General features: G+C 45.4%; 1 protein-coding gene across 1 annotated transcript in view; it reads left to right on the forward strand.

Moving 5' to 3' along the window:
• ERBB3 (erb-b2 receptor tyrosine kinase 3) overlaps window positions 1-22,995 on the forward strand; it is an 84,399-nt gene that overhangs the window by 54,457 nt on the left and 6,947 nt on the right. The window contains exons 5-23 of the mRNA XM_033138843.1: window positions 695-760; window positions 1,793-1,911; window positions 2,660-2,801; window positions 3,661-3,774; window positions 4,965-5,085; window positions 6,117-6,190; window positions 8,462-8,552; window positions 8,947-9,146; window positions 10,023-10,155; window positions 10,255-10,345; window positions 11,601-11,755; window positions 14,103-14,156; window positions 16,290-16,431; window positions 16,994-17,113; window positions 17,495-17,593; window positions 18,562-18,747; window positions 20,511-20,666; window positions 21,156-21,231; window positions 22,491-22,637. Coding sequence (XP_032994734.1) covers window positions 695-760; window positions 1,793-1,911; window positions 2,660-2,801; window positions 3,661-3,774; window positions 4,965-5,085; window positions 6,117-6,190; window positions 8,462-8,552; window positions 8,947-9,146; window positions 10,023-10,155; window positions 10,255-10,345; window positions 11,601-11,755; window positions 14,103-14,156; window positions 16,290-16,431; window positions 16,994-17,113; window positions 17,495-17,593; window positions 18,562-18,747; window positions 20,511-20,666; window positions 21,156-21,231; window positions 22,491-22,637 — 2,286 coding nt within the window. The remainder of the gene's footprint in view (window positions 1-694; window positions 761-1,792; window positions 1,912-2,659; window positions 2,802-3,660; window positions 3,775-4,964; window positions 5,086-6,116; window positions 6,191-8,461; window positions 8,553-8,946; window positions 9,147-10,022; window positions 10,156-10,254; window positions 10,346-11,600; window positions 11,756-14,102; window positions 14,157-16,289; window positions 16,432-16,993; window positions 17,114-17,494; window positions 17,594-18,561; window positions 18,748-20,510; window positions 20,667-21,155; window positions 21,232-22,490; window positions 22,638-22,995) is intronic.

Raw genomic sequence — 22,995 nt, forward strand, 5'->3', positions numbered from 1 at the left:
CATGGAGGGAGGAAAATACATACCCAGTATATTTATATTCCTTCGAAATAGCCGCTTTTGACCTCTAAATTGAATCTAGAGAATGTTAAGTGAAACCTTATCTTTCTAGCTGTCTCACTATTTCATAATATACTGTATAACTGGAAATAATAAAAAAAAACAAATATACAGTGGACATTCGGGTTGTGAACGTGATCCGTGCGGGAGGCACGTTCACAACCTGCAGCGTTCGCAACCCGCAGTGCTGCGCATGCGCTGGTTGCGATTTGGCGCTTCTGCGCATCACGATTTAGTGCTTCTGCGCATGTGCGAGTGCCGAAATCTGGAAGTAACCCGTTCCGGTACTTCTGGGTTCGGTGTGGTGCGCAACCTGAAAACGCACAACACAAAGTGTCTGTAACCCGAGGTATGACTGTATATGAAAGAAACCATGGAGGACCACTGCCAGTCAATGCAGACAATTTGTCTGACTCTGCATAGGACAGCTTCCATTGTGACTGTGCCAAGCTTCTCTGGAAGCCCTTTCAGGTAAAGAGTGGGGTTAAAACACTTTAAATCAGGTTCCATGCACATCAAGCAAATCGCATGTGAAGCAGGCCTTTGGACATAATGTGATTCTTATAAGCTTATTGGCCCATCATACTCAATACCTCTGGTTTAGATGGCTGATGTTGCGTTTTGTCTCCCTGGATAGGTTCTCCATGTCATGAGAGCTGCAATGGTCACTGCTGGGGTCCTGGTCCTAATAACTGTCAAACATGTAAGTATTACAGTACCTGGGACCCAGTCTCTCCCCCCCCCCCAAACCAGGGACCTTCCAGATGTTTTGGACTGCAACTCCCACCATGCCCAGCCAGTTTTGGAGGGCAGGTTGGAGGAGACTAACCCCTAATCCCAGGTTTGGTCCTTGAGTGAGCAACCAGGACTCGATTCTTCTCATGGCTGCTTTAAATGTGGTTTCTGTCATCTTAAACTTGGCATGGTGGTGGACAGATTCCAAATTTGGAAAGGAAAGCTATGGCAGCACCTGCTTTAAGCAATCTGCCTGCATATAATAGGTGATCCGTAACTTTTAACAACTGAACTGCTACTGAAGAGGCCAGATGGCAGAAAATGCTCATATGAGGGGGAACACGGTAAACAGATTTCATGACGATTTAACTCTGACAGCAATGGCATACATTTAAAGCACTTGCATACCACTTTTACAGTCATGGACTCCCCCAGAGAATCCTGGGAATTGTAGTTTATTAAAAAGATGCTGCAACCTTTCTTCATAGGGGACTTGCTCCATCCCCTCAATTGTTTTGGCTGCCCTTTTCTGAACCTTTCCCCAATTCTACGATGTTCCTTAACTGGGCAAATTTGGTGCAAAAGCACTCATAGAGCCCTCCTTAGCAAAAATGGTAGTAAATCACAGAGTTGTAGAGTTGGAAGGCACCACAAAGGTCACCTTGTCCAACCCTCTGCAATGCAGGAATCTTTCACACAACACGACCCTGAGATTAAGAGTCTCATGCTCTACCAACCAAGGTATCCCTCAACTCCCAACCCTCCATTAATTGGGAAGGCAATATACTGACTTTTGGATCAGGGATTCCAAGTGCATCATGCTATGGGAAATTCCTGTGTTGAGGGGTAGTAACTGTACCTTAAGTAATTTTTTTCTGTGTCCACCTCCCAGGTTCTTGGGAAGGTCAGCAGAAGATGGGAGGAGCCGACTGTTAGAGTGGAGGATGGGGCGATGGCATTGACTGCTTCTCACCCAAACCTTTTTCTCCTCCTGCCATAGTGACCAAGACCATCTGTGCCCCCCAGTGCAATGAGCGCTGCTTTGGCCCCAACCCCAATGAATGCTGCCATGACGAATGTGCAGGAGGCTGCACTGGCCCACTGAAGACAGAGTGTTTTGTACGTAAGCAGTCTCTGTGTCCGGCTTTCCTTGGGTGTGCTTTGTGTGACTGGTCTGTGTTGAGGAAGGGAGACGATTGTGAGAATGGGAACAATTTGGATTTGAGTGTACATATCTGCCCCCCTTTTCATTTTGTCCCCGCAACCTGCCTGCCAGCACAACCCTCCAGTCTTTTGAGCTCAGCTCCTGGTCTTTAGCTTTTGCCAGAGCCTGTTTCCTTTGTTTCCTGTGCTGCCTTGGCTTCTTTCCATGTTCAGCTACAATGATCATCTTTTTGCAATCACAGTTTTTAACGGAATATTGGGGGAAATGTGGGTTATCCGTTCTCACCAAGTTCCCTATGGTGTCTCCATGGAGTTAGTTCCAAGTTTTGTGTGTGCTTTCAGGACCGGGGGAAGAATCTAGCATGAAGTGGGTGGAAATCAGCATTGCACTAATACAATTGATCAACCAGCACAAGCATTTCTGCTTCTCTGATGGAATGGCCTCCCCTCTCCTCTCCCCTCCCTGCATGCTGTTTTGGGAGGTCCTCTTGCCCTTCCAGAGCACATTTGAGGGAGGTGTGGGAGAGGCATGGAGGAGGAGAGGGAGAAGCCCATTGCACTAGCGAGAGTCCGAGTGCTGGCTTTCACTAGCGCACTGGTTTAGTTGAATCTGGCTCAATGTTTCAGCTTTCGGCCTGGAATGATGGTGGTTGGGTGGGCATGGTCTTACTCAGCTTTTTGTCACATGCTTTTTCAACCCTAGGCCTGCCGGCAGGTAAATGACAATGGGGCCTGTGAAACACGCTGCCCTCTTCCGTTGATCTACAACAAGCTCACCTTCCAACTGGAGCCAAACCCAGATGCCAAATACCAGTATGGTGGCGTATGCGTCAAAAACTGCCCCCGTAAGTCCTAGGTTGTGGCTATAGGGGAGAAGGGGGTGGTTGTCTTCTCTGTGTGTGTGTGATGGGTGTTCCTTTAGATTGGAGCACCACTTGCTTCAGGGCCAGTTCAGGCATTATAACCCCCCCCCCCAACCTGCAATGCATCTGGGAAAATTGCCACAGATGTGGCAGAACTCCATTGAGGGGCCTTGATGTACAAAGGCCTCTTAAGCTTTTATGCTGGCCCACACATTGTTTTCTTGTGAACCACTTTGAGCACAGATGTACTGGGGGGAAATGCAGCATAGATATAAATTGACAGTGTCAATGACTAAATAAATAAATAAATAAATAAATAAATAAATAAAGTCTAAATAAAATAATGTCTAATAAGACGTTTAATATCACTACAACAAAACACTAACAATTTGAGTATTATATTTTAATTTTAACCTGACTGTTCCCAGATCAAGAATGAGAGAGAAGTCACAGTAGCTGAAATTACTGCTTTTTTTTCAAGTTTGAAAGCCTTTTGGGGTCCCCCCTTGTTTGTTTATGTATTATCTGTTTTTTATCTTGTATTTTTATGCTGTGAACTACAAGGGCGGTATACAAATTTAGTAAATATTAGTAATAATAATAATAATAATAGTAACAATAATAATAATCCTATGTTGTTCCTTTTCTCATATTAAAATAGAAGGAGACCAGATTATTCAGTGAAAAACTAGGAGCCCCAACTCCCCATCTCTCTCCTCACATTTACTTATGAGGTCCCTCTTTAGCCCCAAACATCCCTAAGGGGTTTCCAGTGACAAGTTGCTCACATTTCTTTAATCTTTCCCCTGTTCTCTCTCGCCTCCTTCCCATTATTTTGCAGATAATTTTGTGGTGGATCAGAGTTTGTGCATCCGGACCTGCCCTAATCACAAAATGGAAGTGGAAAAAGGCGGCCGGAAGATATGTGAGCCTTGCGTGGGGCTGTGCCCAAAAGGTAACACGAAGCCATAGCTTCTTCTGGCTACTGGAACAGGAAACTAAATAGGAAGGCATAACTGAGGCTCCCAGCTCTTCTTCTCTGTGGGGCATATCCACCTTTCAAGTGTGAAGGTTGTGTACATGCCACGTGAACTGCATATTTCTTCAAAGAACTTGGACTTCCTCTTCTGGACTTCTTTAAGAAATCAATGTGTCATTCTATACTCATGTGGCATTTGCCCTTAATGAGTGTGCGCAGTTAGTCCTTGGGGTACCTTGATTTAAAAAGTAAAGTGATAATTGGCCTTGATTTGTATTTGTTTTCCATTTCTGACTTTTATTAATTCCAAATCTGAAGATTTAAAGACCTCAGCTGCATATGAGAGCCAGTGTGGTGTAGTGGTTAAGAGTGGTAGACTCGTTATCTGGGGGACCGGGTTCGCATCTCCACTCCTCCACATGCAGCTGCTGGGTGACCTTGGGCTACTCACACTTCTCTGAAGTCTCTCAGCCCCACTCACCTCACAGAGTGTTTGTTGTGGGGGAGGAAGGGAAAGGAGAATGTTAGCCGCTTTGAGACTCCTTTGGGTAGTGAAAAGCGGGATATCAAATCCAAACTCTTCTTCTTCTTCTTCTTCTGTTGAAGAGACTCTGTGAATAGACATGACTGGTTCTTGGGATTTTCTTTTACATATTCTGTCTATGTACAGAATAGGCTTTGTACCCTCTTCCTGTAGCTTGTTCCACAGGAAATATAATATGATATTTGTTCAATTGTACTTTATTGATCTCTCCGCCCCCCTTTCTTTTTCCTGCTGTACAACCTCATTGGAAGTTTTTTAAAAATACATATACTGTGGTACCTCCGATTGCGGATGGGATCTGTTCCAGAGGTCTGGCTGGATCCCGAGGTTTTCGCAACCGGAGGACCACTTTTGCGTGTGCATGCGTGGCGGTAGATCGCTTCTGCGCATTCCAAAACCTGTTAAAATACTTCTGGGTTTCCTGCTTTTTCATCCCGAAGTTTACGTAACCAGAGGGGTATGTGAACGGAGGTACTACTGTATAAACTCGGGACTGATCCCAGTTACCAAGTCATTTTTGCCTATTCCATCAGCTCTGTTAGGGAGCTGTGTGGAGAGATGTTAAGCTGGTAGCTTTCACCTCTTTGAAACATTCGACCCTGACACCCTGCCTTGTTTCCAGCTTGTGAAGGGACTGGAATTGGAAGCAAGTATCAGACAGTGGATTCCAGCAATATTGACAGCTTTATCAACTGCACGAAAATCTTGGGCAACCTGGACTTCCTTATCACTGGTCTTGTAGGGTAAGTATGCACGGATTGTTCTCTACACTAGGATATAACAGAGTGGCTTGGTAACAGCAATGCAGCATTAGCACAACTCAGTCTACCAAATTGATTGGTGCTTGTTCAGCATATATAATGGATTGGTTACTATCCCATTCTTGGATTTTATTTAATAAATATTGTGAGTATAATTTGGAGTCCATATCTAAGAGGCTAGCAGGTCTATAGTTGTAACAATAATAATTTTATTATTTATACCCCACACATCTGGCTGGGTTTCCCCACAGCCACTCTGGGTGGCTTACAACATGTCTAAAAACACCAGTCCTTAAAAAAATTCCCTAAACAGGGTTGCCTTCAGATGTCTTCTGAAAGTCAGATACCGGTAGTTGTTTATTTCCTTGACATCTGAAGGGAGGGTGTTCCAGAAGAAGAGCACCACTACCGAGAAGGCCCTCTACCTGGTTCCCTGTAACTTTGCTTCTTGCAGTGAGGGAACCAGCAGAAGACCCTCGGGAGAGGACCTCAGTGTCTGGGGCTGAGCAATGGGGGTGGAGATGCTCCTTCGGGTATACTGGGCTGAGGCCGTTTAGGGCTTTAAAGGTCAGAACCAACACTTTGAATTGTGCTCGGAAACGTACTGGGAGCCATTGAAGAACCTTTAGGACCAGTGTTATATGGTCCCGGTGGCCACTCTCAGTCACCAGACTAGTTGCAGACATCACATCTCTTTTATTGCAGAGGTGATAAATATGCCATATCAGCTCCACCTTTGGCAGGTACTGACTTGGGCACCTTTTCCTTTAATGGGCTAACTGACAACCAGGATGAGGAATGAGCCCTTGATTAGCTGGGGGTTCTTTTTGTGGCTTGTAACCTCAGCACAGTCTTGCAATGTTCTCACAGCCATGTAAATAACATCAGCGTTGCGAGTGCAGGGATTACCATCCTCTGGTAAGTCCCCATGCATAGCGGCTCTTGTAGAAAAAGGCTGGTTTCCACTTTGAGGTTGTCCACTAGTTCTGACCGTTTCTGCTCTTGTTCTGCAGAGACCGCTGGCACAACATAGCTCCCCTGGACCCAGATAAACTCAACATCTTCCAGACTGTGCGAGAGATCACAGGTGAACTGGGGTGCAGGGAACTCTCTGTGTCATGAGCAATGTGGGTTGTAAGAAAGGACTCTGTCCCTTTTGATCACTGTGGGTGAGTGTCTCCCGTGTCTGAGAAACTGGTCAAATTGCCTGCCTTCGATGGGGTTGCAATCCCCACAAAAGTGGAGTTTTCGCAGGTGCATCTGGGTCCAGCTTTGTCACTGGAAGCCCAGGTAGGCTCAGTGGTCAGAAGCACCCCTTTACCAACCGAAACTTCTACAACAGCTATGACCATTCCTGGACCAGGAAAACTTGCCCACAGTAGTTCACGCACTTGTTACTTCATATTCAGATGACCACAGTGTGCTTTACATTGGGCTTTTCTCATGCTTGATCTGGAAGCCGCAGTTGGTGCAGAATGCTGCAGCATGATTGCTGACAGGGGCGAGACACCTGACATTTGGTCAGAATAATCCTACACCCCACATGCACGCGCACACACACACACACACACACACATGCATGCATTGAATTATCTGAAATATCTAATGGCCTTCATTGCTATGCATATTCTTTACCCTATTAGCTCACTAGATACCATTCGCCCTTCACTGTGCCTCTGCAGTACACATGGCATTAAATAAACAACCCTTTGCCCATCACTGCATCAGCATATGGTCAAGAGTAAACAGGCTTTGTCCTGGGCAAGGTGAATCCATTGCTTCTATTTCACGATTATACCATTTCAGGGGTTTTAGGGTGACTTGAGGGATGCAAGAGCAGGGGGTAAAGCATTTTATCTTTCACACAAATGGATTGCCATTTGCTCCAATTCAGCGGTAAAGGAGGTTTTCGAAAGGAAAGCACAGGACTGGGGAAAAAACAACATAGCATTGTAGAGTTGGAAGGGACCCTGAGGATCATCAAGTCCAACCCCCTGCATCTCAGGACTATGCAACTGCCCCATGCAGGGATCGAACCTGCAACCTTGGCATTATCAGCACCTCACTCTAACCAACTGAGCTATGCAGTTTGAACATGGCACTCTAATTTGTGGACCTGTGTCTAGAAACGCAGCATGGAAGGAAGTCTGGATGAGCCCTTATATTTTGGAGCTCCCTGCCTATTAACACCAGACAGGTGCCTTCACTGTACCCTTTTCGGTGCCCACTAAAAACATTTTTTATTTAGGCAAGCCTATCTTGACACCTAGAATGTCGATGTGCATTTTAATCTGGTTTTTAGCTTACCGTTGGTTTTAATTTTTTTTTAATGTATTAAATAGTTGGGTGTGTGTTTCTTTACTGCTAATGTTCATTCTTTTTTTGGAAAGCAATTTGAGGGTTTTTTTGTTTTGTTTTTGACAATCAAGACCTATATAAATAATAAAAGGTTTGATACGGTACCCAGTGTGATTTTAGTATATAAGCAGGAAGAGTAGATAGAAATTTAGAGAGTGGTAATATGGCGGGTGGCGTTGTGGGGACGCGGGTGGCGCTGTGGGTTAAACCACAGAGCCTAGGGCTTGCTGATCAGAAGGTCGGCGGTTCGAATCCCCGCGATGGGGTGAGCTCCCGTTGCTCGGTCCCTGCTCCTGCCTGCCTAGCAGTTCGAAAGCACATCAAAGTGCAAGTAGATAAATAGGTACCACTCCGGCGGGAAGGTAAACGGTGTTTCCGTGCGCTGCTCTGGTTTGCCAGAAGCGGCTTAGTCATGCTGGCCACATGACCCAGAAGCTGTACGCCGGCTCCCTTGGCCAATAAAGCGAGATGAGCGCCGCAACCCCAGAGTCGTCTGTGACTGGACCTAACGGTCAGGGGTCCCTTTACCTTTACCTTTAATATGGCTTAGGGATGCATGTGAGTTGAGAAGGGACTGTGGATTGCTGGGGAAAGTCCAAGCTATCCTATCCTTGTTCCTTGTTCACCAGGGGAAGCTGCTGGGTTCATAATCTTTTACATGCCTGCCTGGGACTGGGCTGGGATTGACCCAGTGCAGGGTGTGCTTGACCCCAGCCTGCATGGGAAGTCTCAGATCAATGTAGATCCCACAGTGCACCGCAAGAAGAAATAGCCAGGTGACCTGCTAGAAAGGGGAGTTTGCAAAAAAAGCAGTACAGCACTCCTTGAGAGTGGCATCCGCTCTATGCTTATGTGGAAGGTGGAGGAAACAGTGGCATTTGTATACGTTTGAGCCCAGAAGGTGGCATAGAGACCAGATAGCTAAGGACTCTTGAGATGATGGGAGAATGCTTAGGGAAAGTTGCACCAGCGATCACTGACCTTGTATCCTTGATCCTAGGTTACCTGAACATCCAGTCGTGGCCCAAACACATGCACAACTTCAGCGTCTTTTCCAACTTGGAAATCATTGGAGGACGCAGCTTGTATAAGTAAGAATTGCTCTCTTGGTCAACCCTCCTTCACCTTGCTTGCGAGTTGCAGAAGGAGCCTTAGGGCTTCATTGTTCTGGTGATGCCTAAGGCTACCTGTGGAACAGCTGCTGTTTTAATGCCATTCTGAAAAGTCACAGCATTAAGAGCGGCTGAATCTGGAAACTAGCCACCTCCCCACCTAAATCCATGCTTCTATATATGTTGTGCAGGGCTTGGTGGACAGCAGGGCCGGATTTGGACCTCGGTCTGCCAGTTGCTCATGCTTGCTGTACAGGCAGACCGCTCCCCAGGGTTGCAAACCATAGAAACTAGCTGTTCCTTCCCAGCCACAAAACATAGTCCCCATTCCTCCTCTTCCTGAGGCTGACACTTTGGTTTGTGCTTTTCCTAGCCGTGGCTTTTCATTGCTGATCATGAAGAACATGAATGTGACATCTTTGGACTTCCGCTCGCTTAGGGAGATCAGTGCCGGCAAGGTCTACATTGCCGAGAACCGGCAGCTTTGCTATTACAACACGGTCAACTGGGAACGTTTCTCCCGCCGGCGTTCGGACCTTGACATCAAGAGCAACAAACCTGCCAGGAAATGCAGTGAGTGGGCAAGCTGCAGATAAGGGAGCCTGGAGTTAGGAGACTTGGTGCTTGTTCCACTAGGCCGCATTGCCATCAACAAAGCCAAACAACTCCTTCAAAGGAGTTTCAACATTCTCTTATCCTTGTAGAGGACTCAGTCACTCTCACTGTGTAGAAGATTCCACTGACAAGGTGTATGAACTCTCGTAGGGTGCAAACTGTACTTATGGAGAGGAATTCAAGGCAGCGGTGTGGCAAGTGTTCCTTGAGCACAAGCATTTCACCTTGCCAGGTGGAACAATTCCCCTATCCTTCCCTGCATAGTGTGCTGGGGGTTCTATCGACCGCCCCCCTCCCTGCCAGCTGATTTCAGGACATGGGAGGTGGGGAAACCCCATGCACTAGTGGAAGTCCTTGTGTGGGTTTCCACTAGCAGGATCCAAATTATTTGAATCCCACCCATATGTTCCAGTGGCAGAACAATTGTGCATTCTCCATTGCGCTCTGTTTCCTTGGCCTATGCTACCTGCTCATCTGAGCAACTCAGTGCATGGGAGCCAGTGTCTTGCCCACTGCAACATCAGAGCAGATGCTTTGCTTGCTGCTGGATGCCACTTTGACCTGTGAGCATGCTAGTTAGTCTTAACTGGAATAAAGTTGTGTCTGTGGACAGACATCAAGAGAATCGTACCCCTGCTATAGCCAAATGATGTTGGGTTTAAAATAGTAAATCTGTGACTTCCCCCCTTTTGTTGGTTTGTCCGCAGATGGGTCAGGGAGGTGGGAAAAGGGACTTGAAGCATTTTCCTTCTAGGGAGCACATGCCCCTCCCCACAACTTAAAATGGGGCCCTGGTCCCAGATGTGTGATCCAGGCACTCTGTTTCTTTCCCAGCCCAAGAGGGGAAGGTCTGTCATCCTCTTTGCTCCACTGATGGCTGTTGGGGTCCTGACCCGGATCAGTGTGTCTCCTGCCTTAACTACAGCCGTGACGGAACCTGTGTTGACTCATGCAGCTTCTATGAGGGGTAAGAAATAGCCAGCCATGGACACTTGCTTCCCTTTTTGCCTTCTCGTTCCACCCTGGCCCCAAGTGTATAACTTCTCTCCTCTCCTGCTCTGCGTAGGGATGTTCGAGAATTTGCACAAGACGGGGCGTGCTTCCCATGCCACCCACAGTGCCAGAAGATTGAAGGAAGCCTAACCTGCAATGGATCGGTATGACAATGCTGTCACTTGGCTTCTCTGGAGTGGTGGGAAAGGGTTGGTGGGGTGGCAAAGATCTGTGTGCGTTTTATAGCCAACCTTTGCAGATGTTCGAGGCAGCTTGGAACACATAAAATATTGTGAAAGAGCTGCAGTTAAGCTATATGCTTTTCCTAAACAGATCCTGCCTTTCCTGGAAGCCAGGAAACTATTGCTCAAATGAACCACTTCTGGGAGGTTATTTCATAGCTCTGAGGGACACAGCAACAAAGGCCCTGCTCCTCTCTTAGTGATAATACTTGGAGCAGTGTCTGTGTTCCAATATCTTATCAGATATTATCAGGTACTCCTATGGAAAGTAATGGCCTTTGAGGTATAGGTTTCAGGCTGTGGGATCAGGGCCTACTCCAGTACACCTTGCCTGCCTCCTTGTTACGTTGCTTTCTTTTTAAGCACTGGGCCATCTGTGCAAGCGTTGCAAGCAATTGTTTTGGGGGTAATGACATACTTTTAGGATTGTGCTTACTCTACAGTATAAAGGGCCGAGGAAAGTGGATGCAGAGAGGCATGCCCACACCCATTGTTTCATTTTATATATTTATAAGCTCAAAACCAGTGAACAGATCGTAACAAAAACATACAGCATTGTGAAACAGTAATACACAAAACACACAAGAAATTACAAAGTATCTGCATAACAAAACAAATTGAGGCAAATTCCTGCTGAAAAAGAGACGTTTTGCAGCGGCTTCCAAAACCCAACAAAGATGCAGATTGTTATTCCTCATCAGGAAGAAGTTTCCAAAGTCACGAAGTCCCTGCTTCTGGCTGCCGCCGCCTTTATTTAATGAATGGAGCAGCTTTCAGGGCCAGATGACCCAGATCTCAACCGGATTAAATGAAGGGAAGGGTACCCAGTTCCCTCTGTCACTTTGCAAGGCAATATTAGGGCTTATATTTCAGGCCACAGGCTGCAGATGCTTGGGTGGCCGAACACCTTGGGATATTCCTAGTTGTCCTGCTAGTTACGGAAAGTTCAGACCATGCAGAGATCTGTGGAGGGAATGCTAGAGATTACTTTTACTGAAAGCTTTATTTACAGTTTCAGAAAGAATAGGGAATGATGCAGGCACTGCTAAGCCCAAGGTCACATTCAGTATGTTCTCCTCAGACGCCAGGGATTGAACCCGGGATCTTCTGCATGCAAAGCAGTTGCTCTATCACTGAGCTGTCTCTTCAATGAATTTCACCTCCTCTTGCTCCTCAGGGTGCTGATGCCTGTATGAATTGTGCTAACTACCAGGATGGGCCGCACTGTGTAGAAAACTGCCCTGCAGGCATCGTAGGGGTAAAGGGGCTCATCTTCAAGTTCCCCTATGCCAACAGTGAGTGTCGGCCATGCCATGAGAACTGCACGCAGGGGTAAGTGAGAAATCAGGAGTTTTCGGCTGGCATGCATATTTATACTATGGCAAAACTAAAGTACACAGAGGCTTTACCAATCACATAATAAGGAATGCAATCTATAACGTCTGGAACAAATATAAGAGATATTTCGAAGCGAAAACTCCTAGATGGATTTCCCCCTTGGAGGCTATAGCATTCAAAAGGAAAAACAACGAAATGGGTCAGTGGATTACATATAACATATTGCTAAAGGAGAGAGAAGGGAACCTGGAGTTGAAAAGTTATGAGGAAATCAAAACATACCTCCCAACTTGGTTGGATTACTTCCAGATTAAAGAAAGGTTCAAACAAGACAGGACCACGGGGTTTAGTAAAGAAAGCTCAAGATTTGAAAAAGAAGTCTTAAACAATAAGAACAAGTTGATTTCAAGTTTGTATAAGATATTGTTGAACTGTGAAGTGATGGACGAAATGATAACAGATTCCATGACTAAATGGGCGCAGGATCTGGGGTATCCAATTAACATAGAAGAGTGGGAAAAACTATGGCAGGTTACTCTAAAATTCACGGTAAATTATAACATCAGAGAGAATATGTTAAAGATGGCCCATAGGTGGTACCTCACACCGGCCAGACTTTCTAAAATGTACAAAAGTCTTGCAAACGTGTGCTGGAGGTGTGGAGCAGAGAATGGAGATCTGATGCACATGTGGTGGAGGTGTGCAAAGATTAAAGTCTTTTGGGGACAGGTTTATGAAGAAATTAAAAAGATGATGGCAGTCTCTTTTGTTAAAAAACCAGAAATATTTCTACTCAGTATGGTTGGCAAGGAGATACCGAATAAGTACAAAGAAGTTTTTCTGTATGCGATCGCAGCGGCCAGGATGGTAGTGGCAAGGGGTTGGAAGGATCAAGAAGCACCTAAAGTCACTGACTGGCAGGTCAAACTACAAGAATTTGCGGAGTTGGCTTTACTAACACATAACCTAAGAGATAACACCAAGCAGGAATTTGCAGGCAAATGGGAGGTCTACAAAAGATATATGTTGAAATATAATAAGAGTCTTTCTACCATGCCAGCATTCGAGGGATGAAGGGTACAGAAAGAGGTCGTTGAAAGAATGAGGAGCAAGGATATATTTAAGAATGTAGTTGAGAAGTGGTATAAGGGATAGTAAGGGTTTGTAAGCATTCATATTAACCTTTGTTTAAGCTAAAGGGTTTGTCAGGAAGTCGGAAATCATGTCTGGAAAGTTTTTTAGTTTTTTAGGTTTTTTTTTTTTTGGAATTTTTAATTTTGTATTAACTTTTTCCTTTTTTCCTTTTTTTTTCTTTTCTTTTCTTTTTTTTCCCTTATCTCTCAATATCAATATTAATATCGTTATTATTAATATTGTTGTTATTACAACTCAGATTATGTATTACTTTACGATCTTGGTAGTGTTTAATAGGCGATATACCAATAAGATATAGTGTAAAAATAAGACATGGACAAATATAACTTCATTGTAAATAACTTTATTTTTATTGAAGGGTCGGGGTCTTTCTTTTTTCTTTTCTTCTTTCTCTTTGACTGTTGTTTGTCGTATTTGAGTTGTTGGAATTGTGTGTGGAAACCTTAAAGTATGCAAATAAAAATCATTATTGAAAAAAAAAAAAAAAGAGAAATCAGGAGTTTTAGCAATAATGCCTAATTTATTTTCATAGTATGTCGCATGCAGATAGAGCCTCATCATGAAGTGCAGCCGAGTGACTTGTGTTTTTGAAAAGAAAGTAAATGATCAGGGAAGGAAAAGAGATAAGCGAAGAAGAACCAACAGCACCTGTTCTGTCAAAGCACACGTGGGCTATTAAAAACAACAACATTGCAGTCAAATGAAATCATGGGCTGGATTTGAGATAAAGGCAGTGGAATAAAAGTAACAAAATAATTGTAGAGAAATGTTCTGCAATAGATAAAGAGATATAATGCAGTGCAAAAAGGTTTGAGTAAAAACACCGTGGAGGTGATGGTGGGAAGCCACCTTACGAGACAATGTATTAGATTTGAAGGTGATTGTGAAAACGTTTGAAAAATTACACACACACATGAATTGTTAGTGAATGTGTTGCATCAATATGACCAGCTACAGTTGAAATGCTATTGCAGCTAAGGGAGCAAAACAAACACTTTTAAATTATGCCTGTCAGCCTAAATAATAGTTAGTCGTCAACTGGGGGTGAGTGGCGTGTTATATAGTCTTCTGTCTATTGCAGACGGAAACTGGGGTTTGTGGTTTTTACTTTCCTGCTAGAGGCTGTTCCCCTAGATTCTTGGATTCTCTGTCTCCCGGGATAATTATTGGATTTCATTCCTTACAGGTGTGATGGACCACAGCTTGAAGATTGCTTCATGGAGGAACTGCCTGTTCACAGGTACCTATCAACACCCCTTCACCTAGTGAGGGTGTGGGGACAGCTTTATAAATTGCCTGCCCCCTGGTGTGCTTACTCTTACAGATTACAAATACCAAGAAGAGATTTTATTGCCCTGATGCTCAATGGCAGAGCAGCATATTTGTATTCAAGTTCCTAGGTTCCATCCCTTACCTACCTTAAAAGGTAGCCGCGAGGATGGTTGAAATAATGTGCATGGAGCACTTTGAACACTTAAAAGTTGTTGTATAAAAGCTAAACAATATTGCTATTGTTGTGTTAACATAGACTAAACCCACTGGAGAACATATAAAGTCTTTTTCCCGAGGATTTGCCCCCGGCACCTGGTAGTTAAGCTCAACAGCTTCTGTGCACTGCTTAATAGCCATTAGCCCATAGCATAACTTCTACTGTCTAGTTAAGATATTCCTGCTTGAAGCTACCAAATTGCAGAGTTTGGCCTTTTTTCAAATTATGTCAAAGGCTTTTTGTCAAATTATGTCCCTCCTTGTCCCCCCCCCATCCCTTTCTGCCTCCTTCTGATTTCTCAGCCGGGGGGGGGGGCCACCTGTTTTTTAAGTTGCTTTTCGAAACTGAAACATGAATCCTCTCAACAAACTCACCCTGTTTCAGACGCCGGTGCTTTAAGGAGTTGCCATCTTAGGCCTGCCAAGACTTCAGCGGGCCAAGGCAGGGAAACTGGCCAAGATCACAGCCTTTCTCTCTCTCGCTGCCATTTGTTGCCACCTTTTTATGGTCCTTCCACTGAGGAGGCAGGCTCTTGTGTCAACAAAGGGGTCTCACACACTCAGGCTTGTCAGAAAGAACACAAAAAAGAACTCGCAGGCTATTGATTGTAGAGGGAGAACAAAAAAAGAAGAAGAAGTTATCTTCCTCACCCAATGGATGCTTGAAAGGTCTATTCCCTTCAACCATACTCCCACCTTTCTTTTCCGTTCACAATCACACCCCTGCTCTCTCCCACCAATGCCAGTTTGCCTGGAGGCCTTTGTGGGCGGCATGAAAGGAGGGCAGGGCTGTGGCAGGCCTCTGCCTGTCGCTGGAGGGAGTGGATCCTTGCGCTTTGATCTCCTTCCCGCACCTCTTTTCCTCCCTTACGAGGTGGAGGAAGCTCCCACCACCACGTCAACGTTCCTTTTGCTGCCCCTCTTCCAATGTCCTCTGTGCAAATTGCCCTGTGAATATGGGACATGACTAGGAAAAAGCATTTCTGGGTCGCATCGCATTGTGCTGCAATACGGGCTCCCTTGGGGAAACAAGCCCCTATGATATGGAGCTTTGTTTGGCCAAGGAAAGGACTTGCCTTTCATGACATTGTAGCTTTAGCGCGCTTGTATACTCCTTGGGTTTTGTTTGCATCTTGCAACTTGTATTGAGCCTCTGGGACGTGGGGTGGGGTGGGCGGAATAATGAAGATTGGCACGGGGCCAGCTCTGGGGTGAAAGGACTGCCGGTTGCAAAGGTTGTGCAGAAGGACAGGCAGAACCATTGCCAATTCCTTCAATGTTGGGGATGTTTAGGACACTGAGAAACACTGAAGAGAATTTACCTCTGGTAGCTGCACCTCTGCTTCATGTGCCAGACACATGGTTCTTGTTGTACTGATGCATCTTGCTGTCACCAGGACTTGCTGTCACCCGTCTTTAGTATGCACTGCATGAAAAATGATTATGAGTATTATTATTCTGTGCCATTCAACCAGATTTTGCACCAAGGGGGAATTTTTTTTTGGATACTTAGTATACATCTCTGTGCATTTCACATTTATTATTCTCAATGACCCTTGTAAGGTCGATTAGATTTATCCCCCTCCAAATCAAGTTAAGCCCATTTCCCTCTATTTGCCCATTTATTCTGCCTCTTCTAGTCACCGGAGGGGCAAGGAACTATGGAAAAATTCTCTTCTGGGATTTTTCTCTCATTCATGCCTTCAAACAACTGTTTTGCAGCCATGAGGGCCAGTGTGTGTGTGTGTGTAAAATGTAAAGGTGGGATTCTCAGATGGCTGAACTTCATGCTTGCTACTAGTTCTTGTGCTTTCACTATGCTCGTGCAGAACTGTGACATGTGCACAGACTTCACTATTAATAATGCCTGGCATCTGCATTCCAGGGTAGCTCCGACAGTGATTGCTTTGACGGTTGTGGGCTGCCTCTTTGCCATGTGTTCCTGCATCTTACTCACCTTTCTGTATTGCCGTGGCAAGAAGATTCAGAAGAAGCGAGCCATGCGCAGATACCTGGAGAGAGGAGAGGTGAGACAGTAAACTTGTGTCACCCCACACACCCTGGGACACTTGGGTTTTGGGGGCCGTTGGTCTGACCCAGCTTTGAACATATGGCAGTAAGTGGGTGAGCTGTTATCCAGGAGTCTGAATGTGGGCTCTTTCCAATGAGGGACACTGGGCATGAAGGAGGAAAAGGGGCAATGAAGTGACACTTTATTTGTAGCTTGGCATCTTCTGGAATTAAGAGTGCCTGTTCAATGGGTCTTTTATAGAATTAGAAAATCCTCTCCATTGCTTCTATGAACTCCAGTAGAAAGTAAGCGTTAGCTTAAGTGTTTGAAAGGATTTCACAGATGGGTTTGTTTGGCACCACGGTTTTATCCAGCAGCTGTGCTAGACGTAGCTGCAGACAGACAGCCCCCTACCCCGCCAAAAAAAGAACAGGAACACATGTTTAAAAACCCAGGAATGCTGCAAAGTCAATTAGGAGCAAAGTGACGGTGAATTGTGATGTCCTTTTCAAACAGGGATTCTCGAAGACTATGGATTAAATTGTTTGCTTGTCTCTGGGTCTCTTTCTTCTCTGTAGAGTTTGGAGCCCCTGGATCCCAGCGAGAAAGCCAATAAAGTCCTGGCTCGAATCTTCAAGGAGACAGAATTAAAGAAGCTGAAGGTTTTAGGATCCGGAGTCTTTGGGACAGTGCACAAAGTAAGCCAGAGACTTGGGAGGAACAGCTTATGCTTCTGACTGGTTTAAGCAGAGGCAGAGAACAGTGTGCTGCCTTTGAAGTGGGGTTCAGTGCTAGAAGATTGCTTCAGAGATGGACCTGGGGTAGGACACAGCTTGGAGGCAGGCATTATCCCTGGGGGGTGGGGGTGGGGAGTTGCCCTCCAGTATTTTGTGCAGGTCATTTAGAGTGGGAGAGGAGCTACCTTTTCCTGCTTCAAGAAAATGAGAACGGAAATGGAGGGTGAGATCCTAATGAGAGTTGAGGTCTTGGAAGAGTCCTCAGCAGTTACTAGTTTGTTAATAAATAGATCCTCAGATCAACAATATGGTTTATCTTCTCTGCCCCCCCCCCTGCATCAGGGTGTCTGGATTCCAGAAGGAGACTCCATCAAGATCCCTGTGAGCATCAAAGTAATCCAAGACCCAAGTGGCCGGCAGACATTTCATGCTGTCACGGATGTAAGTGCTACAATGGCATGCAAGGAGGAGATGGGACTGGCCTCCCCAGATCCCATGTCACTTTGGAAAGTTTACTGAACATGGCCTTCACTGTTTCGTGCTTGTTTTTGTAGTCCCCTTGAGAAACATGCCAGACATAGGGGAAGCGTGCATTAAATTAGATATGCCACGGAAGATCCAGAACTTTATATCCCAATACCTCTCTTTCTTTGCTTAGAAGCATTCATAGGGAGTAATTTGGATTGAGGGCACGGTGCTGTGGGCAGTGTGTGTTTAACCATTTCCCCAGTTCAAATACTTTTCCAGAAGTTGCTATTAGCAGCAAAGGATTAAAAGGCAGGTACAATACGGGTATCCTGGCTCTGTGGCTAGGAATTTGGGGGTGGGGTGGGGGTGGCAGGTAGGGAGGATTATCTAAATTGGGGAAAGCGTGGATGGAAAGAGCTGACCCAACTCACCCCAGTTTCTGGGTGACTTTTAAACAGAGTTGGGGTACAATTTGGGTGGCAAATTTGGGCAGCTGATATCTAGAAATACGAGCATCAAAAGTCACTTGCTCTCTAGTGGCGGAGGGAAAGCCCCTTCAAGGTGATGTGCATTGCAAACAGGCTTTTGAGATGATTCCTCTTGGATGATGCCATCCATCTGACCTTGGAAACCGGTGTGCAAGGCATGTGCCTGGCATCATCTTGGAAGCCTTTCTGCATCACTGCTGGAGAAGGAAGGTGACCAGCTGTGCATGCACAGGCAAGCTAGCTTGCTCATCTTGGGCAGTGAGCTGTCCATGGTGAACCTTGTCTAACTGGTATCATTGTTGGCCCTGCCTACACTTAGCACTACCCTGTAATTTTTCTTGCAGTTCTGCGAGTTCTTTCTGTTTAGGGTGTAACTTGGCGTTTTGGTACTTCTGCTCCGATGCTGTGATTTCATTTTTGTGTGTGTTTCGTTTCTGCTTTTACTATGTACAGCACATGATGGCGATAGGTAGCCTGGACCATGCTTATATTGTCCGTCTCTTGGGTATCTGTACTGGCACCCAACTGCAACTGGTCACCCAGTTCCTCGACCTCGGCTCGCTGCTGGAGTATGTCCGCAAAAACAAAGATGCCATTGGCCCACAGCTGATGCTCAACTGGTGTGTGCAGATTGCCAAGGTATGTATGGGTTTTGCAGAGGAAATTTGGGGGGGGGGGTTAATTAAAGGACCTTTCCCGGGGCAATTAAGGCTGGGGGGTAATCTATCCCAGAATATTGGATTATTATTTTTTTAGAACCACTTGCATTCAAAATATTGAGGGAGTATCCCAAGCATTATTGAAGGCAATGGATAGTGTCATAAGACAGCTTAAACACTAGGTGGCATTGGGCTAAGGTGTATCTGGGTGGAGCCATGAGTTTCCTGGTGCTGTTCTGGTTTGTTTAATAGAGGCAACCTTCTGTTTTGTCCAGTACAGACGACCAAGTTCTGGTTTAGCTCTCTGATTGCTGCATCCTGTAAGCCAGGGGTAGGGAACCTTAACGGCCCCTGTATCCCAAGCTTTCTCACTTAGAGTCTTGCTGCTTTTCCCCAGTGGATTCTGGCACTGGACCAGGACAGTTCCTAAGAAATAAGAATGGCACAGGACAGGGCACCAGGGGTTTCAGTGGGATGAAAGAACTGCCAGAATTCAGAGGGAGAAGCTGCCTTCCTTCTGTTTTCCGGAGAGAACTTCCAGCAAATACATACTGAACCTTAAACATGGGCAACATATAAATACAAAACAGAAATGGAGACAAATCAGGCAAGTCCCATTGCTGGTGTCTTCAGTGGTGTGAGAGGTTGGGATGAAGGATGGAGTGAAACAGAACCCAAAAGCCTGTAGGAGTCAGTGAAACAGGGCAGGAGACAGGGGAGGCAAGGTGGTGCTGAGGTCAGCACAGTGCTACACACTGCCGCATTTGCACTGTGCTGGGCTCGCCCCCCGCTCCCAGTAAGTCATAGTAGCGATGGAGATAGAGTCCATGCCCTGCTGCACGGACTGCTACCATGAGAAGAGTCTGTGGTCACTGAGGATGGTCAGCAGTTGGGATTGGGCACTTGATTGGAAGTGGTGACTGGAGACAGCAGTCAAACTCCATTATTAGGATAAGCAATTGGCTAGGGTTAGTGTAAATTGTGTAATTAGCACAGTTTTGATCTGCTAGTTTAATATGCAATACATCATTGTGGCTCGTTGCAGAATGCCAACAAGCACCTAAGGTCTCAGTAGAAGCATGCGGAGTGTTTGCCACACCATCCAAACCTAGTGGCTTTCCGATAATGTTCCGGGAGCCTTGCAGGCCCTTGAAAGGTTATCAGGGAGTTGCTCGGTGAGATCGGTAATACCGGAAAAACTTCTCAGAAAAGTCCATTTGTCTTCAGTTAATCAAACTTCCCCTGCCACATGCAGGTGTGTTGGGTGCGTTCTAGATTGCGTGAATTGAGAGAGCAGTGCACCAACATGCCTCGGCAGGCCTAGCGTGAACGCAGGGCATGCCCCTTGAACAAGTTCCAGAGTTTTCTATCATGTGCTGGAATTCCATCTCAGATATTCTGGGGGTTGGTTCCTCAGCAGATGAGTCAGTGTGGAAATGTGGAAATGCTACTACTCAGCAGAAATCCACAAAATGTATTTTAAATTAACTTCTAGATCCTTACTTTCCTGCCCAGCACATCTTCTTGCTCCACCACTGGCAATGGTCTTTAGAAACACAGAATATGCATCAATTTCAGGACTTGTGACCTCCTCCTTTTGTGTGAAATACTTGATTTTCATTATGGTGGGAAGGGCCTAAATATATAGGTTGGGCCTGGGGAGACTATAGCTCCTGTGAATCAGATGTTCAAACCCAAAACAAATCCAGGCACATTCATCTGTTTCTCCTTCCTTATGTTAAGGGCATGTATTACCTGGAGGAACACCGCATGGTCCATCGCAACCTTGCTGCTCGCAACGTTTTGGTAAAATCCCCTAGCCAGGTACAGGTGGCAGATTTTGGCATTGCCGACTTGCTGTATCCAGATGACAAGAAATACTTCTACAATGAGATCAAGGTTGGTATCTACTAGACTAGAGTGAGATACAGTGCAGGCAGCAGAGAGGATGATTCTTGTAACTTTATCATTTCTAAATTGGTGTGTGTGTGAGAGAGAGAGAGATTCAATTTCTGCATTTGGGTCTCTGTCATGTTCAGAATGACAACCGCCAGACTATGGAGTGGGGAACTGCATACCCTACCCCATGTAGCCAATAGAACTAGAAAAATCCAAGAAGAAAGAAAATTATTACAAAAGAAACTGCTTGAATACCTGAAAAGGTTTCAGAAGAGGAGGGAAACAAGGTGAAAAATGAGATTTTCAAAATGGGTTTTGATAGGTAATTAGGAGTAAAAGTTTAGTTTTGGAATCTCATGGGAAATGAATCCAGTTTAGCATGGTTCTTCTGACTTCGGAGTTGCATTCAGATTGGAAAGCAATCTTACAAATGTGGTGTGCGTGTTCAGCTTAATTATAATTTATGTCATTCTGCCTTATGTTTTTCAGACACCGATAAAATGGATGGCTTTGGAGAGCATACATTTTGGAAAATATACACATCAAAGTGACGTGTGGAGTTACGGTAGGTATATCACACCAGCCAATTCCTACTATGGTTGCCTTCAGGAAATCTGTCATAATAGCATGTCTCTGGAAGTCAAGAATACTGTTCAAGTGCATACTGTCTGACTCTTAAGTTATGTGCAGTTCCCAACCAAGGTTGAAAAGTGATCTGCAGAGGTGATCATTGGAGCCTTTGAGCTTGTTCACAAGCCTCCCTAAGTGTGCCACCGCAGCATGATGTTCCAAGAGACTTTCTCCTCTAGGTTAGCCATTGTTGCCAATGAAAGGCATGCCTAGTTCAGTTTGACTGTTTGACCAAATATTTATGAAACATTGCCCTCTGGTGCTCCCTGTTCTTCGCCTGTGCTTACGCTTCAAGGAGTTACACTGCCTCCTATTGGGAGAGGCTGGAACCCACGTTTGAGTCTTCTAATGCCCACTATGCTGGGACTTGTGCAGCCAGGTCATCTTGGTGCAATTCCTACCTAGTTTGCCATAGCTGGGACACATTAGCCCATTCCCTTGCACTGGGCTTTTGTGCACTACAGGTGAAACTCGAAAAATTGGACTATCATGGAAAAGTCCATTTATGTAAGCAATTGTTTTCATTAGCTACTGGAGTTTAATATATGAGATAGACTCATGACATGCAAAGTGAGATATGTCAAACCTTTATTTGTTATAATTGTGATGATTATGGCGTACAGCTGATGAAAACCCCAAAGTTGAAATTGTTAATTTGGGGTTCTCATCAGCTGTACGCCATAATCATCACAATTATAATAAAGGCTTGACATATCTCGCTTTGCATGTCATGAGTCTATCTCATATATTAGTTTCACCTTTTAAGTTGAATTACTGAAAGAAATGAAACTTTCCATGATATTCTAACTTTTCGAGTTTCACCTGTATATCCCTGGATCTGTAACAGCCACCTGTACCACATCTACTGGGAGGAATTCAGCATAGTGCTATGCAGATTGCTCTGTCAGTGCAAGCATTTCTGTTTGTCTGATGGAATGATCTACCCTCTCCCAGTCCACACACCCCCTCCCAATGTGGTGTTCTGCAGGTTCTCCGAATACATACACTCCTCTGCCAGTTTGGGTGGTTGTGTGTGTGTGTGTGTGTGTGTGTGTGTGTGTGTGTGGTGGAGGGAAAGCCCTGTTGTGTTAGTGGAAGCCCTGTTGCACAGATGTATGCTGGCAGGGACAGTTAGTAGAATCTGGCCCACTGCATTCAGTTGATGAGCATTTTCTGTCCCTTCACCTGCTCCAGGAGTGACATTGTGGGAGATGATGACCTTTGGAAATGAGCCTTATGCCGGAATCCACCTTTCAGAAGTACCTGACCTTTTGGAGAAAGGGGAGCGTCTCTCGCAGCCCCAGATCTGCACCATTGATGTCTACATGGTGATGGTAAAATGTACGTGACCAGAGTACACTTTCCCCTCCCCTGGGGAGAAATGTCACTCAGTAGTTCCTTGGATGCACTTTGACCGATCGATTATGGCACTGGCTGGGATTATGGCACTTACCCACACTTCCTTGCCTTGAAAGCGCGGGTCTGAGTGGTTTTCCACTTGTCCTTGGGAAAACCCACTTTTTAGTGCTGAATCAGAGTAAATGTCAATCCATTGAAAACCCAATTGATGTTTCCCCCCGATTCAGTGGTAAAAAATGGGTTTTCCTGGAGGAAAACAGCAGGACAAGTGGAAGCCCTAAGCCAGAATCCACAGGCTGATGGTCTTGCCCTGGCCACAGAAGCTGTCATGGCTGGTATC

Source organism: Lacerta agilis, chromosome 2 (genome assembly GCF_009819535.1).
Source record: "Lacerta agilis isolate rLacAgi1 chromosome 2, rLacAgi1.pri, whole genome shotgun sequence".
Classification (NCBI taxonomy): domain Eukaryota; kingdom Metazoa; phylum Chordata; class Lepidosauria; order Squamata; family Lacertidae; genus Lacerta; species Lacerta agilis.